The sequence below is a fragment of the Heptranchias perlo genome, chromosome 22 (assembly GCF_035084215.1).
Source record: "Heptranchias perlo isolate sHepPer1 chromosome 22, sHepPer1.hap1, whole genome shotgun sequence".
Lineage (NCBI taxonomy): Eukaryota > Metazoa > Chordata > Chondrichthyes > Hexanchiformes > Hexanchidae > Heptranchias > Heptranchias perlo.
Genome location: NC_090346.1, coordinates 47,109,989 through 47,126,702, shown reverse-complemented (window position 1 = coordinate 47,126,702; position 16,714 = coordinate 47,109,989). Strand labels below are relative to the sequence as shown.

Below are 16,714 nucleotides of genomic sequence, written 5' to 3'. Positions count from 1 at the left end.
TTGCTTTCCACTGTTCTGGATGAATTGGCGCACACCTTGTTTGACTAAAATGTAAACTTCTGTTGATTTTAGAGAATTGGATCTTAAATTATATGCTTTTTATTGTAGGCAAAATAAACTTTACAACAAGGAGCTGTATGCCGACTTCATTGCTGCACAGATTAAAACTTTGTCCTTTCTTGCTTACATCATAAGAATCTACCAGGTACGTTCCTTTTTAATGGCAGTATAAATTTTGGTGAGTATATTTAGACAAGAAAAAAAGTTTTTCTTAAAAAGGAAATTAAACATGCAGGAGAGATTATGCATGTAATTTTGTTACTCTCTCTTTCTATAGGAGTTGGTTGGAAAGTATTCACAGCAGATGGTGAAAGGAATGTTACAACTGCTGACTAACTGTCCTTCTGAAACTGCCCACCTACGGAAGGAACTGTTAATCGCAGCCAAGCACATTCTAACTACCGACCTTCGCAACCGTATGTAGTTTGGAGTTTTTGTGCATTGCGTACACGAAAAGTCTTGTTAGAAAGTGCCAAGCTAATAAAATTGAACCGCTCATAGATGCGGGCATGCTGATTATTTTAACTGTGTCAAGTTATTTTCTCACTTCTCTCCTCACTCCCCACCCCATCTCCCTAGGCCACACAATCATATGTGAGTGGGCGAAGGACCTGGTTCTATTCCTCAGCCACTGCCGCCTTGAGTGGACAGCTAGAATGTGTACGGGAGCCCAGCTGATGACTCTCCTTTCAATGTTCTTGTGCTGGGACAGTTGGGCTTGTTGTCCCACCAGTGTGGGGGATTGGAGTGCCACTCTTGTGGTCCTCCGCCCGTTGGTGCTGTACATGGGTCCCCCTCTGCAGTGTTGCCTTTCCAAAGATAGTGGCTGTGTAGTGCAGTCAGTGTGTATTTATGGCATCTGTTAGGTTTATTTTCTATCTTATAAGCTGTGAAGTGAACTTCTCAACTTCTAGATGAGAGACCACAGTCTCTTAATCAGCAGCCACATGCCAATTGGTGTGTTTACCTTGTGAAATTAGATATTTACTATGCTGGACAGTAGCAGCACTGTAAATATGTTAGCATAATCTAATTGTGTTAATGTTTCACAAGGGAAAAGTTGATGACGTTTAATTAGTTTTATGTTTGCATTAATGAGAGAGAGTTGATGGCTTCTCTGCATAATACCAATCATTTGTTTTACAGAATTCATTCCATGCATGGATAAGCTGTTTGATGAATCTGTGCTAATAGGCTCAGGGTACACAGCTCGGGAAACGCTGAGGTAGGCGATCAGCCTGGTGCACTGGAAATATGCTGGGGCGTTTAATTAAATAGAGCCTGCACGTAAAAAGAAAATGCTCCGAGCGACCAGACTGCAGATGGCCTTAAGCATTAAAAGTTACCATAATTGAGGAGTCTACTTTGTTGCTTTAATGTTGACATTTTGTACATTTTCACTTTGCTGGCATTTTAATGTGAGCATGTTTGCAAGTATGTGTTTGGAATTTCATTATTACGAGCTCCAACACCATCGCACCCTAATTGTACCGCATGTTTGAATGTTTGGCAGTTGAAAATAAAAGGATTTCAGCTCTAATCATGATGTAATTAGAAGATACTTGATGGAAAGGGGAAGAAATGAGCCATTTTACTTAAGTATTAACACTTGTGAGGCAGACCTGCTAACTCATATGAGCAGATTCCTGAGCGTTCAGTAGACCTGCATTAGGACTGTAATGCGACGCTATCTCTTTCCCCATCACATTCGTGGTTCAACAAAGGTTCTTTCAAGCCATGATTTTTGATTTTTTTTGGATTAAATGCTAATATAATGGTAATTGGGATAGTGCAGCAACAGGTGCTATAAAGTGGAAAGACAGGATTCATTTCTCTCCTCATCAGTGAGCACCCTCACCCTAATGTATAGAACTGTATGACTATATGTGTGTGTAAAATAAAATTAATCATACAGCACAGAAGGAGGCCATTTGGCCCATCATGCCTGTGGGCATAAATTTCATACCTGTTACATAAAAAGTAACATATATATATATATATATATATATATATAACATTAATCTAAATATATATTTATATTACTTTATATGTAATCTGTATGAAACTATGTCCTAAGGCTTGTTAACTTGTGTAAACGTAAGTTGTGTAAAATAATTATTAAAACTTACTTGTGAGTAACCATTCATAGAATGGTACTGCACAGAAGGGGGCCATTTCAGCCCATCATGCCTGTGCTGGCAATTACCAGTGTATTTCAGTTTATGACTATGTGCAGTGAGACTTTTGTGTGGATGTTATATGCAGGAAATTATATTTCTGTTTTAAATCTTTTCTTCTTCAAAAACAGACCCCTGGCGTACAGCACTCTGGCCGATCTAGTGCATCACGTCCGACAGCATCTACCTCTGAATGACCTGGCCCTTGCTGTTCAGCTGTTTGCAAAGAATATAGACGATGAGTCATTGCCCAGCAGTATCCAGACAATGTCTTGTAAACTCCTGTTGAACCTCGTAGATTGTATTCGCTCAAAAAGCGAGCAGGAGAATGGGAATGGAAGAGATATTCTCATGAGAATGTTGGAGGTACAGAACAAGATTGCGCTGAATTTTAAAAATGTTTTCTTAGTAATTGCCGTTTGAACTTCTAACACTGGTGTTAAAAATAAGGACATCATGCATGAATTTAAAATGGGGACTGAATTATGTGTGCTTGCCCTGGTGCAGTTATCCCATACCCTCTAACCCTACTTTACCTGAGTCTGTACTTAGTATCTTCACTCCCTGTGCATAATTCCATAGATCGGCTGGTAGTATATTCAAAACTTTGCGTCCGCGCACGGTTCCTGTCAACTTTGTTCGTTTTATAAATTCCTACGTCCACATTTAAAATGGGAACTGCCTATGTAAACTTGTCACCTTGTAATTACATCCTTCCGCTAGTGATGGTGCTGGAAAGCCTCAGTTTTGCATCTTCCAGCTCCTCGGTCTGTTCTGCAGAGAATCTCCTACGCTCTAAATAACTCTACTCTGCTTCCCAAATTGCCGTAGTTTTTTCCATTTAACTATTAGTGTTATAAATTCTAATTATAATTTAGAGCTAAGGGAAGAATGTATGATTCTAAAATGAAGACTGCCAGCCCAGATCCAATAATGAGCTTAGGGTGCAATAGTGTGGGAAGGCAGGATTAATTTCTCTTCTCCCTTCCCCACTCCATCTGCTGCACCTTTGTTTTTATTTGTCTAATTTTGGGAGGTACTGACGAGGCATCTGTCTTGGAGATGACATTTAAAGACATAATCTGTGATTGAAGTTGCTGTTCAACTACAGGAGCAAAAAGAAAAGTTGATCAATTATCAGGGAGGTGGGATTTCTGTTAGTTGGCGACCTGACCAGTTTTAAAAAAAAAAGCAAAAAGTTACAATTTCCTGTTCCTGCCTCGATTTTAGGTCTTTGTGTTGAAGTTTCACACCATTTCTCGCTATCAGTTGTCCACCATCTTTAAGAAATGCAAACCACAGTCCGAGCTGACGGCCACAGATGCCCCCATAGCGGCAGCCCAAGCGACGCCCACATCATCTGTTCCTCCTCCTGCCCCTTCGACGCCCACCCTCCCTGCACCAGCGTTGGACAAACACGGGGACAAAGATAAAGAGGAGAAGCAGACCTTTCAAGTGTCTGACTGTCGCAGCTTGGTGAAGACGTTGGTTTGCGGTGTGAAGACAATTACATGGGGAATAACTTCATGCAAAGCGCCAGGAGGTAAGAGACAGATCCTTTGACATGCTTATTCTCGTGCTGTTTTATCTCCACTTGTAGGAGATCAGTCCTACGGCACGCACACTTCAATGGGATTTGAACATTTTCTACACAATCATTAATTTGTCTTGCGTGTTCCCAATTTCCTTCGCTCTACCGTTGGTGGCCGTGCTCTGGAATTCCTTCCGTAAACCTCTCCTCTCTCGCCTCCTTTAGGATGCTCCTTGAAATCTACCTCTGACAAAACTTTTGGTCACCCGTCCTAATATCTCATTATGTGGCTTGCTGTCAAATTTTTGTTTGATAATCGCTCCTGTGAAGGGCCTTGGGACGTTTTACTACGTTAAAGATGCTATATAAATGCAAGTTGTTGTTGAACAGCATTGATTTTTTTTATTCTTTCAAGCGGGCAGGTTTGGAAAGATTCAGCTGACAGTTGATATCAGACATGAATATCCAAATGTTGGGGGTGGTGGAGGGGGAAGAGAAGTGAAGGTTTGCACCATAAATACACAGTCCGCTAATGGCAAAGAATCGTGCGATTAGTATCTTTACCACGCGGCAGCGAGTAGCGCTGATGAATATTTTTTAAATGTATGAATCCATATGTGTAGTAACTGAATAAAATCATGTAAAAAAAGTTTTAAAACATTTCAGGAGCAATGCCATGGGAGATCTGCTAATGTATTAAAAAGGTCATTAAGTGCCATCTTAAAAGATACTTTTTCTTTTGTTTCTCAGAGGCATCGTTTATTCCCAACAAGCAATTACAGCCCAAAGAAACACAAATTTACATCAAGCTTGTTAAATATGCAATGCAGGCCTTGGATATATACCAGGTACAGTATTAACCCTGCACTTTGATAAGGTAGTTACTGCGTCGCGGTGTATTGCAAGTTTTGGCGTCTATTGGTGGTGTCCAAACTGCAGCCTGCCTGTCAGCCCCGTTTCCCCCAAGCTCTGGTAATCCAGCCATTGAAGCCCAGACAACTCAGTTCTGTTTGCCCTTATTTGCTGGGTCATCCTGTTTAAACTTGTGGGGCTGGATGAGTGAAAAGGACCGTTTTCAGCGCTGTTTCCTCATTAGTGAATCAATCCTACATCAGAACGCCAAGCTCTGCTGGTATCAGCAACTTGAGATAGATGCTGATAATTGGGAGCGTGGGTTTAAATGATACCTGTAAACCCCCCCACCCTGAAGCTCCACTGTATATCCCCATGTGACTCATGCAGACAGAAAACTTCCAATGCCCCTGTTTCTTTTTTTAAAATTATTCGTTCATGGGATGTGGGCGTCGCTGGCGAGGCCAGCATTTATTGCCCATCCCTAATTGCCCTTGAACCGCTGCAGTCCGTGTGGTGAAGGTTCTCCCACAGTGCTGTTAGGTAGGGAGTTCCAGGATTTTGACCCAGCGACGATGAAGGAACGGTGCTATATTTCCAAGTCGGGATGGTGTGTGACTTGGACGGGAACGTGCAGGTGGTGTTGTTCCCATGTGCCTGCTGCCCTTGTCCTTCTAGGTGGTAGAGGTCGCAGGTTTGGGAGGTGCTGTCGAAGAAGCCATGGCGAGTTGCTGCAGTGCATCCTGTGGATGGTACACACTGCAGCCACAGTGTGCTGGTGGTGAAGGGAGTGAATGTTTAGGGTGGTGGATGGGGTGCCAATCAAGCGGGCTGCTTTGTCCTGGATGGTGTTGAGCTTCTTGAGTGTTGTTGAAGCTGCACTCATCCAGGCAAATGGAGAGTGTTCCATCACACTCCTGACTTGTGCCATGTAGATGGTGGAAAGGCTTTGGGGAGTCAGGAGGTGAGTCACTCGCCACAGAATACCCAGCCCCTAACCTCATGTAGCCACAGTAATTATATGGCTGGTCAATGGCGACCCCCAGGATGTTGATGGTGGGGGATTCAGCGATGGTAATGCCGTTGAATGTCATGGGGAGGTGGTCAAACTCTCTCTTGTTGGAGATGGTCATTGCCTGGCACTTGTCTGGCGTGAATGTTACTTGCCAGTTATCAGCCCAAGCCTGGATGTTGTCCAGGTCTTGCTGCATTCAGGCTCAGACTGCTTCATTATCTAAGGGGTTGCGAATGGAACTGAACACTATGCAATCATCATCGAACATCCCCATTTCTGACCTTATGATGGAGAGAAGGCCATTGATGAAGCAGCTGAAGATGTTTGGGCCTAGGACACTACCCTGAGGAACTCATGCAGCAATGTTCCAGCCACTGGAGAGTTTTCCCCCTGATTCCCATTGACTTCAATTTTACTCGGGCTCTTTGGTGCCACACTCGATCAAATGCTGCCTTGATGTCAAGGGCAGTCACTCTCACCTCACCTCTGGAATTCAGCTCTTTTGTCCATGTTTGGACCAAGGCTGTAATGAGGTCTGGAGCTGAATAGTCCTGGCGGAACCCAAACTGAGCATCGGTGAGCAAGTTATTGGTGAGTAAGTGCCGCTTGATAGCATTGGCAACGACACCTTCCATCACTTTGCTGATGATTGAGAGTAGACTGATGGGGCGGTAATTGGCCGGATTGGATTTGTCCTGCTTTTTGTGGACAGGACATACCTGGGCAATTTTCCACATTGTCGGGTAGATGCCAGTGTTGTAGCTGTACTGGAACAGTTTGGCTAGAGGCGGGCTAGTTCTGGAGCACAAGTCTTGAGCACTACAGCCGGGATGTTGTCGAGGCCTATAGCCTTTGCTGCATCCAGTGCACTCAGCCATTTCTTGATATCACGTGGAATGAATCGAGTTGGCTGAAGGCTGGCTTCTGTGATGGTGGAGAAATCGGGAGGAGGCCGAGATGGATCATCCACTCGGCACTTCTGGTTGAAGATGGTTGCAAACGCTTCAGCCTTGTCTTTTGCACTCACGTGCTGGACTCCGCCATCATTGAGGATGGGGATGTTAACAGCCTTCTCCTCCCGTTAGTTGTTTAATTGTCCACCACCATTCACGACTGGATGTGGCAGGACTGCAGAGCTTTGATCTGATCCGTTGGTTGTGGAATCGCTTAGCTCTGTCTATAGCATGTTGCTTCTGCAGTTTAGCATGCATGTAGCCCTGAGTTGTAGCTTCACCAGGTCAGCACCTCATTTTTAGGTACACCTGGTGCTGCTCCTGGCATGCTCTTCTACACTCCTCATTGAATGAGGGTTGATCCCCTGACTTGTTGGTAATGGTAGAGTGAGGAATATGCCGGGCCATGAGGTTACAGATTGTGCTGGAATACAATTCTGCTGCTGCTGATGGCCCACAGCGCCTCATGGATGCCCAGTTTTGAGCTGCTAGATCTGTTCTGAATCTGTCCCATTTAGCACGGTGGTAGTTTCACACACGTTGGATGGTGTCCTCAGTGCGAAGACGGGACTTCGTCTCCACGCGGACTGTGCTGTGGTCACTCCTACCAATACTGTCATGGACAGATGCATCTGCGACAGGTAGATTGGTGAGGACAAGGACAAGGCCAAGTAGGTTTTTCCCTCGTGTTGATTCGCTCACCACTTGCCGCAGGCCCAGTCTGGCAGTTATGTCCTTCAGGACTCGGCCAGCTCGGTCAGTAGTGGTGCTACCGAGCCACTCTTGGTGATGGACATCGAAGTCCCCCACGCAGAGTACATTCTGTGCCCTTGCTACCCTCAGTGCTTCCTCCAAGTAGTGCTCAACATGGAGGAGGACTGATTCATCAGCTGAGGGAAGGCGGTAGGTGGTAATCAGCAGGAGGTTTCCTTGCCCATGTTTGACCTGATGCCATGAGATTTCATGAGGTCCAGAGTCAATGTTGAGGACTCCCAGGGCTACTCCCTCCTGACTGTATATCACTGTACCGCCAACGGCAGGACAGACCCAGGGATGGTGATGGAAGAGTCTGGGATGTTGGCTGAATGGTATGATTCTGTGAGTATGGCTATGTTGGGCTGTTACTTGTCTAGTCTGGGACAGCTCTCCCAATTTTGGCACAAGTTCCCAGATGTTCGTGAGGAGGACTTTGCAGGGTCGACTGGGTTTGGTTTGCCTTTGTCGTGTCCGGTGCCGAGTGGTCCGATGCCGGGTGGTCTGTCCGGTTTTATACTTATGACTTTTTTTAGGAAGATTGTACAAGTGAGTGGCTTGCTATGCCATTCCAGAGGGCAATAAAGAATCAACCACATTGCTGTGGGTCTGGAGTTACATATAGGCCAGACCGGGTAAGGACGGCAGGTTTCCTTCCCTAAAGGACATTAGTGAACCAGATGGGTTTTTACGACAATCTGGTAGTTTCATTACTGATGCTAGTTTTTTAATTCCAGATTTTATTTAATTAATTGAATTTAAATTCCCCAGCTGCCATGGCGGGATTTGAACTCATGACTCCGAATTATTAGTTCAAGCCTCTGGATTATTAGTCCAGTAACATAACCATTATGCTACCGTACCCATAAGTTAATACCCAATTTGCTTTCAAGTGTTTGAGTTGGCTGAAAACAGTGCAATATAAGGAGGGATGTTCTGAAAGAGATCAGAAAGAGATGCACACCTTATACAAAGTGTGTATTTGAAGAAAACGGTGGGTGAGGGGGGAAGAACACACCCATTTTTGTAAAGGCTGACACTAATTTCAGAGAATCATACAGCACAGAAGGAGGCCATTCGGCCCATTGTGCCTGTGCCGGCTCTTTGAAAGAGCTGACTAATTAGTTCCACTCCCCCGCTTTTACTCCATAACCCTGCAGATTTTTCCTTTTCAAGAATCTGCTTTCACCACCCTTTCAGGCGGATCATAACTTGCTGTGTAAAAAAAAAAAATTATTCTCCTTTTCTACTGATTTCAGTACCCTCATTTGCAATAGACATTTCATGTGAAATGCTAATGCTGTATTTAAAGGAATTTCCCTTTAACGTCTAATGGTTTTAATCAATCTCTGGCTCTAGGTACAGATCGCTGGCAATGGGCAAACGTACATTCGAGTGGCAAATTGCCAGACGGTGAGGATGAAGGAAGAGAAGGAGGTCTTGGAACATTTTGCTGGTGTTTTCACTATGATGAATCCGTTGACATTTAAAGAGATATTTCAAACAACTGTGCCGTACATGGTTGAAAGAATTTCGAAGAACTATGCACTTCAGGTGACAGGCGTTCTCATGCACCTTTTTAATGAAGATTTAATCAGTACAAGTGATGCATAAACTACTGCCATGTAAGGGATTTTTTTTCTAGTACAGGGGAAAGAATTTAAGCTGAAACAAAAGCAAAATACTGCAGATGCTGGAAATCTGGGAAAAAAAAGAAAATGCTGGAAAACACTCAGCAGGTCAGGCAGCATCTGTGGAGAGAGAAACACAGGGTTAACGCTCCAGGTTGATGACCTTTCATCAGAACTCAACTGAAAATAAATATTTAATGTAGTATGGAAAGAGAAGGGGAGCGTAGAGTTCTGGAAAGGAGAAAAGTTTTATTGAGCTGTGTCTCAAGTTGCACAGCTCAATAACATCAACAGCTTGCATTTGTGTAGTGCCTGTAACGTAGCAAAACGTCCCATGGCGCTTCACAGAAGCGTATTCATAAAACAATTGACACCGAGCCGAAGAACTTTAGTCGTTCAAAACTTATGTCACAATGTCTGCGCCTTAAGAGGCGTTTTATGGTGAGTAAGAGCTCTTCGATATCTGGTCAGAGTTATGCTTTTGGGGTCCAGACTAGCAAACGGTTCCCTTGAACACAATTAGCGATCCTTCCCAAAATAAATATACTGTACATTACTACTATAGACTGCTGTTTCTTTCATAAGCCATAGACATTTATAATTGTTTTTCAATTTTGCGTCAATGTGCTGATTTTGTGCTAATCCGAATTTCATGTATTTTTATTTTTTCACCGTGTGAGTTCAACATGAAATCAGATACTGCTTTATGATGTCCTGGGATGAGAGGGTTGTCCCAGGAGGAGAGATTGAGTAGAATGGGCCTATACTGTCTGAGGTTTAGAAGAATGAGAGGTGATCTCATTGAAACATATAAGGTTCTGAGAGGACTTGACAGGGTAGATGCTGAGAGGTTGTTTCCCCTGGCTGGTGAGTCTAGAACTAGTGGGCATATTCTCAGCATAAGGGGTCAGCCATTTAGGACTGAGAGGAGGAATTTCTTCACTCCGAGGGTTGTGAATCTTTGGAATTCTCTACCTCTGTGGTAGAGGGCTGTGGATGCTGAGTCGATGAGTACATTCAAGGCTGAGATCAATAGATTTTTGGACTCTAGGGGAATCAAGGGATATGGGGATCGGATGGGAAAGTGGAGTTGAGGTCAAAGATCAGCCATGATCTTATTGAACGGCGGAGCAGGCTCGAGGGGCCATATGGCCTACTTCTCCTATTTCTTATGTAAAATTCTTTTCTTTTAAACTGTACTTTTGATTCATTGTCTGCTGCAGATTGTGGCCAACTCGTTCTTGGCGAACCCGTCTACGTCAGCTCTATTTGCTACAATTCTGGTGGAATATCTTCTGGACCGGCTTCCAGAAATGGGCTCCAACGTTGAGCTCTCCAATCTCTATCTCAAGCTGTTCAAGCTGGTGTTTGGCTCTGTGTCTCTCTTCGCAGCCGAAAATGAACAGATGCTGAAGGTAAGGAGGCGGTGCAGAAGTAACTGAGAAACATGATTGTAAATTCTCGCAGTTGTGCGGACAATGTACAGAGAGTATAGTGTTTCACAATAAGAGGTTAGTGTGTAAATAAAACACTACAAATTTTATGACCGTTTCAATGCAGAAGTAGTGCAGCTGATGGGGTTAGATGAAGAGGGGTTGGAGGAGGCTCGAGTGGAGCGTGAACGCCAGCATAGACCAGTTGGGCCGAATGGCTTGTTCTGGTGCTGTAGGCTCTATGTAATTCTAGTGCTTGGGGAAGAAGCTGGTAGAACTTAGCAAGAATTCAGTTGCGCGTGGACTGAAAGAAGAAAAATGAACGACTCTTAGGGAGATTTCAACATCTAAATAAAACTGAGTTCCGGATCAGTTAGGTCCAAAGAATCCAGTTGAGGTGTCTGGCTTTAAGTTCATTATTGCTGTCTGCTTCGTCCCCATGACAAATGAGAGGTTCCAATTCCAGCTGTTTAAATAACATTTTTTTTTGGATTGCTTCAGTTCTCAAACTGTCCAAATATCTCCGGTATTGTTTCAATGTTCTTAAACTCAGGATGCAGTTAGAAGAATAAAGAAATAAAGAAACCCTTTGGACTGCTTGTGTTGCGGGTGCTGGGAGCGATACACGAGAAAGAAGTTGATTTTATTTCGTGCCGTATCACGTCCTCAGTATCCCAGAGCCCTTCACAACCAACCAGTTACATTTTGTTTTAAGTTAGTCACTGTTGTTAGGTAGGCAAATCTGCGTTTAGTAGTTGCTGCTTTCCTCCTTCCTCCCCTTCCAGTAATCACCTTAAATGTTTGTTGTAGCTCAAAACCCTTGTATAATTTTTGGAATGTTTGAAAAAATATATTAGATTTTGACTGATCGAAATGATGTGACTGTTTTGAAAGGTGGCTTTTCTTGGTGATGAATGGTTCAGCATCTAATTTTGCTATATGAAGGTCACTTTAAAATATTATATTTAAAAAAAACCTCTATTTTGTTCTCCACTGTCAGAAAATTCAAGGTCGAGTGAATTTAATGAGCTGTAACAGCAATTTAAATGTTTGGATTCTTTGGTCTGTATGTTAATGCTGCATCACTAGTTTAGGGAATAGCTGTTTAAACCATTGAACTTCACTGAGCAATAAGGATTCTCTAATGTGCATATGGTGGCATAATTTTTTGAAAACATTCATAAACAAAGTTGTAAGTTAAATTTGCAAATCATCTCTAATTTTTCCATTGAGGTAACTTTTACTTAAGGAACAGTGGGCCACGTTTTCTCGATCACGTGAAATTGGATGAGGTGGGAATCTGTGTATTGTCATATGCTGTTGGTTGAGGGATAAATATTGGTCAGGACACCAGGGTGAACACCCCTGCTGTTCTTCGCAATAGTGCCATGGAATCTTTCACGTCCACCTGTGAGGGCAGACAGGGCCTCGGTTTACATAAGAACATAAGAAATAGGAGCAGGAGTAGGCCATCCGGCCCCTCGAGCCTGCTCCGCCATTGAACAAGATCATGGCTGATCTTCTACCTCAACGCCATTTTCCTGCACTATCCCCATATCCCTTGATGCCTCTAATATCTAGAAATCTATCGCTTTCTGTTTTGAATGTACTCAATGACTGAGCCTCCACATCCCTCTGGGGTGGGAGAATTCCAAAGATTCACTACCCTCTGACTGAAGTCATTTTTCCTCATCGCGGTCCTAAATGGCCTACCCCTTATTCTGAAACTGTGACCCCTGGTTCTAGACTCCCCAGCCAGGGGAAACATCCTCCCTGCATCTACCCTGTCGAGCCCTGTAAGAATTTTGTATGTTTCAATGAGATCACCTCTCATTCTTCTAAACTCTATATAGAATACACACCTAGTCTACTCATTCTCTCCTCATACGACAATCCCACCATCCCAGGAGTCAGTCTGGTGAACCTTCGTTGCACTCCCTCTGGCAAATATATCCTTTCTTAGGTAAGGAGACAAAATTGTACACAATACTCCAGGTGCGGTCTCACCAACGGCCTATATTATTGCAATGAGACATCTTTACTCCTGTACTCAAATCCTCTTGTAATAAAAGCCAACATACCATTTGCCTTCATAATTGCTTGCTGCACCTGCATGTTAGATTTCAGTGACTCATGTACAAGGGCACCCAGGTCCCTTTGAACATCAACATTTCCCAATTTCTCACCATTTAAAAAAATACTCTGCATTTCTGTTTTTCCTACCAAAGTGTCTAACTTCGCATTTTTCCACATTATATTCCATCTGCCATGTTCTTGCCCAATCACTTAGCCCGTCTATATCCCCTTGAAGCCTCTTTGCATCCTCTTCACAACTCACATTCCCACCTAGTTTTGTGTCATCAGCAAACTTGGAAATATTACATTTGGTCCCCTCATCCAAATCATTGATATAGATTTTGAATAGCTGGGGCCCCACTATTCACAGTCTGCTAACCTGAAAAAGACCCGTTTATTCCCACTCTCTGTTTTCTGTCTGTTCTCAATCCATGCCAGTATATTACCCCCAATTTCATGTGCTCTAACTTTTTTCACCTGTCTCCTTTGAGGGACCTTATTAAAGCCTTCTGAAAAGCCAAATACACCGCATCCACTTGTTCCCCCATATCTATTCTACTAGTTGCATCCTCAAAGAATTCCAATAAGTTTGTCAAACATGATTTCCCTTTCATAAATCCACGTTGACTCTGCCAAATCCTTTTATTATTTCCTAAGTGTCCTGTTATCACATCCTTTATAATAGATTCTAGCATTTTCCCTACTACTGATGTCAGGCTAACAGGTCTATAGTTTTCTCTCTCCCTTCTTTCTTAACTAGTGGGGTTACATTTGCTACCCTCCAACCTGCAGGAACCATTCCAGAATCTATGGAATTTTGAAAGATGACAACCAATGCATCCACTATCTCTATAGCCACCACTTTCAAAACCCTGGGATGTAGATCATCAGGTCCTTGGGATTTATCGACTTTCAGTCCCATTCATTCCTCTAGTACTATTTTTTTTTACTAATACTAACTTCTTTCAGTTCCTCATTCTCGCCAGACCTTTGGGTCTCTAGTATTTCTGGGAGGTTTTTATGTCGTCTTCCGTGAAGACAGACACATAGTATTTGTTTAATTTCTCTGCCATTTTCTAAGTGTCTCATCCGAAAGTCGGTACCTCCCAACAGTGCAGCACTCTCCCAGTACTGCACTGGAGTGTCAGTCTAGATTTTGTGCTCAAGTCTCTGGAATGGGACTTAAACCCACAATCCTCTGACTGCGAGGTGAGAGTGTTACCCACTGAGCCACGGCTGACACCAATCCCAGACCGGAAACCCTCTAACCCCAAATTTCATTGTATTTTAGCCACACCTGCACAAGATTGTGAACAGTTCCATGGAGCTTGCACAAACGGCCAAAGAGCCGTACAATTACTTTCTGTTGCTTCGAGCACTTTTCCGATCCATTGGGGGTGGCAGCCACGATCTCCTTTATCAGGAGTTTCTACCATTACTGCCTAACTTACTGCAAGGTAAGAACGCAATTACATTAGGTTCTGACTGTTCAGCTGACGAAATAACCCGAGGTTCAATCATTATATTTCAAGCTTTGGTAAAATGTATTGCGCACTTAATTGAAATGAGCATTAGCCAACGGAAGTTCCTTATTGGAGATAATTCCTTTTGAGCCCTAAATCTGCTTTGTAGTTTGCAGCTACAGGACTGAAAATGTATCACTTGTAAATGGATTTTCTATATGTTGTAATGCATAGAACCGGAATATTTCCTGTTTCAGTATTTTTAAATCAAATGGGCATATTTTTATTAATTTTCAATATTCAGAGCATTAATATTTTTTATTGCAGCATTGTATAAGTTTAGCAAACTAAATGTTAGAGGTGAAAAAGCAATGACCCCTAAAACTGTACTTTAACTATATGGCTTTTGCATAGGATAAATAGCTCAACACCTATTGACAATGAAAAAAGAACAGAATAGTAGATGTAATTACTGCCATACTTAAGTTGTTCTTTTTGCAGGGCTGAATATGCTGCAGAGCGGCCTGCATAAGCAACACATGAAAGATCTCTTTGTCGAGCTGTGTTTAACTGTGCCTGTCCGACTCAGCTCCCTCTTGCCTTACCTGCCAATGCTGATGGATCCATTAGTATCTGCACTCAACGGCTCCCAGACTCTGGTCAGTCAGGGCCTGCGGACATTGGAACTGTGCGTTGACAACCTGCAGCCCGATTTTTTGTATGATCACATCCAGCCAGTGCGAGCGGAGCTCATGCAGGTAAAACCGGGGCACTGTTATACATTAGGCGATGTGAATCTGTCAAACATTTATTTTCTGTTTCACTGTATATTAATGGATGAATAGATCAAAGAATCTTACAGCGCAGAAGTACGGCCCATCGTGTCTGTGCCGGCTCTTTGAACGAGCTACCCAATTAGTCCCACTCCCCTGATCTTTCCCCATAGCCCTGCAAATTTTTCCTTTTCAAGTATATATCCAATTCCCTTTTGATAGTTACTATTGAATCTGTTTCCACCGCCCTTTCAGGCAGTGCATTTTAGATCATAACAACTCACCGTGTCAAAAAAAAAATTCTCCTCATCTCTCCCCTGGCTTTTTTTGCCAATTATCTTAAATCTGTGTCCTCTGGTTACCGACGCCCGTGCCAGTGGAAACAGTTTCTCCCTATCTACTCTATCGAAATCCCTCATAATTTTTGTACACCTACTTTGAATAACCACGAGTGGGATTAGAACAGAATAATGTACTAAATATATTATCGGGGGTTGGAGCTCTAGTTGTGAGACACTGCAATATTACATAAAGTGGAAAATGTATAGATTATTTATATCTTGCCCTGTTGTCTAACCTGATTCATTTTTTTTTTAGAACTGATTAAACTCCCAGTTGCATTTGAAATGATCAGACTAGCTGCATCCAACATAGAAGCTTCACAGCAGAAATAACCTGCGATCTTAGCAGTTCTGTAAAAAGCAAGTCATACAAATTGCATTTAACAAAGGGAAAACTCTTAAGTAGTTCAAATCATAGCATTTCACTGAAATTTAAATTGGTAATTGCATTGTAGTTCTGAAAGATAAGGAAATTGAAGTGGCTTCATCAATGGTTTTCAGGGGAAAAAAGTGAACAGTGAATGGTTGTGAATCTGTGCCCCAAATTACTGTTACATAAAGATGTAATTGCACATTCATTATTATTGTATAAAGTTATCACCTTATGGAATAATACTGGAAACTGGAGCTACCAATTCCCTCTCCCCGCTACTGCAGTAAACTGGGCGTATTCAGTTGTTTTATGGCAGTACTGTATAATCCTGATAATTCAATGTTTTATTTGAGATTAAAAACATTTTGAATTATCCAATAATTTGAATTAAGGAATGTAAATAACAGCAAAAGTGGCAATTTAGTGCTTTTAAAAATGAAATCATTAAATAATTTGAATTAAAAGTATTAGATTATAATACACTTTATTCTGGGTCAAGAATGTAACTTCTCTTTCCGCCTTAGGGACCAGTGAATTTGACAAGATAATTACAGTTTTTGTCCTTGTAAAGAATATAAATTTTTTAGAAGCTCAAAAGACTATTGATCCCAAGTGAACATATTGCTCTTTCATCAACTTGCTGCCTTATATATATTAATCCCATCTCTCTTCAGAAATAAATCCAGTTGTCCATTTATACTGTCCGTCTCTGATGACTATTTCCATAACTCAGTTATCTTTGAGTGAAGAACTCCCTTCTTATTCATAACTTTCCCAGTTTCAGCTGGTGTCTGCCAGTATTTCAAGACTTCGCTGTATTTGAGCACTTTGCCTGGATCAACTTTGTTAATTCCCTGAATAATATTGAAAGCTTCAATTAGCTCACAGTTTCTTTTTCTGAAGAACCAGCCCAACTTTCTTAACTTTTAAACAGAATTTCTGATACCTACAGTCATCTTTGTTGTTGACCCTGTAGCCATACAAGAGCAATAGTATCCTTCCTGAGATTGGTCCTGACCATTGTCTTGTACAGGAGCACTGCAATCTTTTCAGAGTTTATTTCTTTTTTTTCTCACTCTCCCTCACCTCACTCACTCACTCACTGACTGGAGAGGGTGGGGGAGACGAGGAATGGTGTCAGGAGTGGAGCTGTGGTACATCTGAACATTGCTGTGATCTTTTGGTAATGTTGTTTGCTGTTGTAATTGTTATAGTCTTGTGTTTGCTGTTCAGAATCTCAAACCTCCTGAGCTTCAAAAAGAATTAAAAGGCATCAAAATACA

At 42.4% G+C, this 16,714-nt stretch overlaps 1 protein-coding gene across 2 annotated transcripts in view; it reads left to right on the top strand.

The window, feature by feature from the left end:
- Nucleotides 1-16,714, top strand: part of trrap (transformation/transcription domain-associated protein) — a 174,911-nt gene that overhangs the window by 19,679 nt on the left and 138,518 nt on the right. For both annotated transcript variants that reach the window (XM_068003488.1, XM_068003487.1), the window contains exons 11-20: nt 109-205; nt 338-476; nt 1,207-1,285; nt 2,369-2,603; nt 3,468-3,780; nt 4,519-4,616; nt 8,701-8,895; nt 10,196-10,387; nt 13,773-13,938; nt 14,446-14,702. In XM_068003488.1, coding sequence (XP_067859589.1) covers nt 109-205; nt 338-476; nt 1,207-1,285; nt 2,369-2,603; nt 3,468-3,780; nt 4,519-4,616; nt 8,701-8,895; nt 10,196-10,387; nt 13,773-13,938; nt 14,446-14,702 — 1,771 coding nt within the window. The remainder of the gene's footprint in view (nt 1-108; nt 206-337; nt 477-1,206; nt 1,286-2,368; nt 2,604-3,467; nt 3,781-4,518; nt 4,617-8,700; nt 8,896-10,195; nt 10,388-13,772; nt 13,939-14,445; nt 14,703-16,714) is intronic.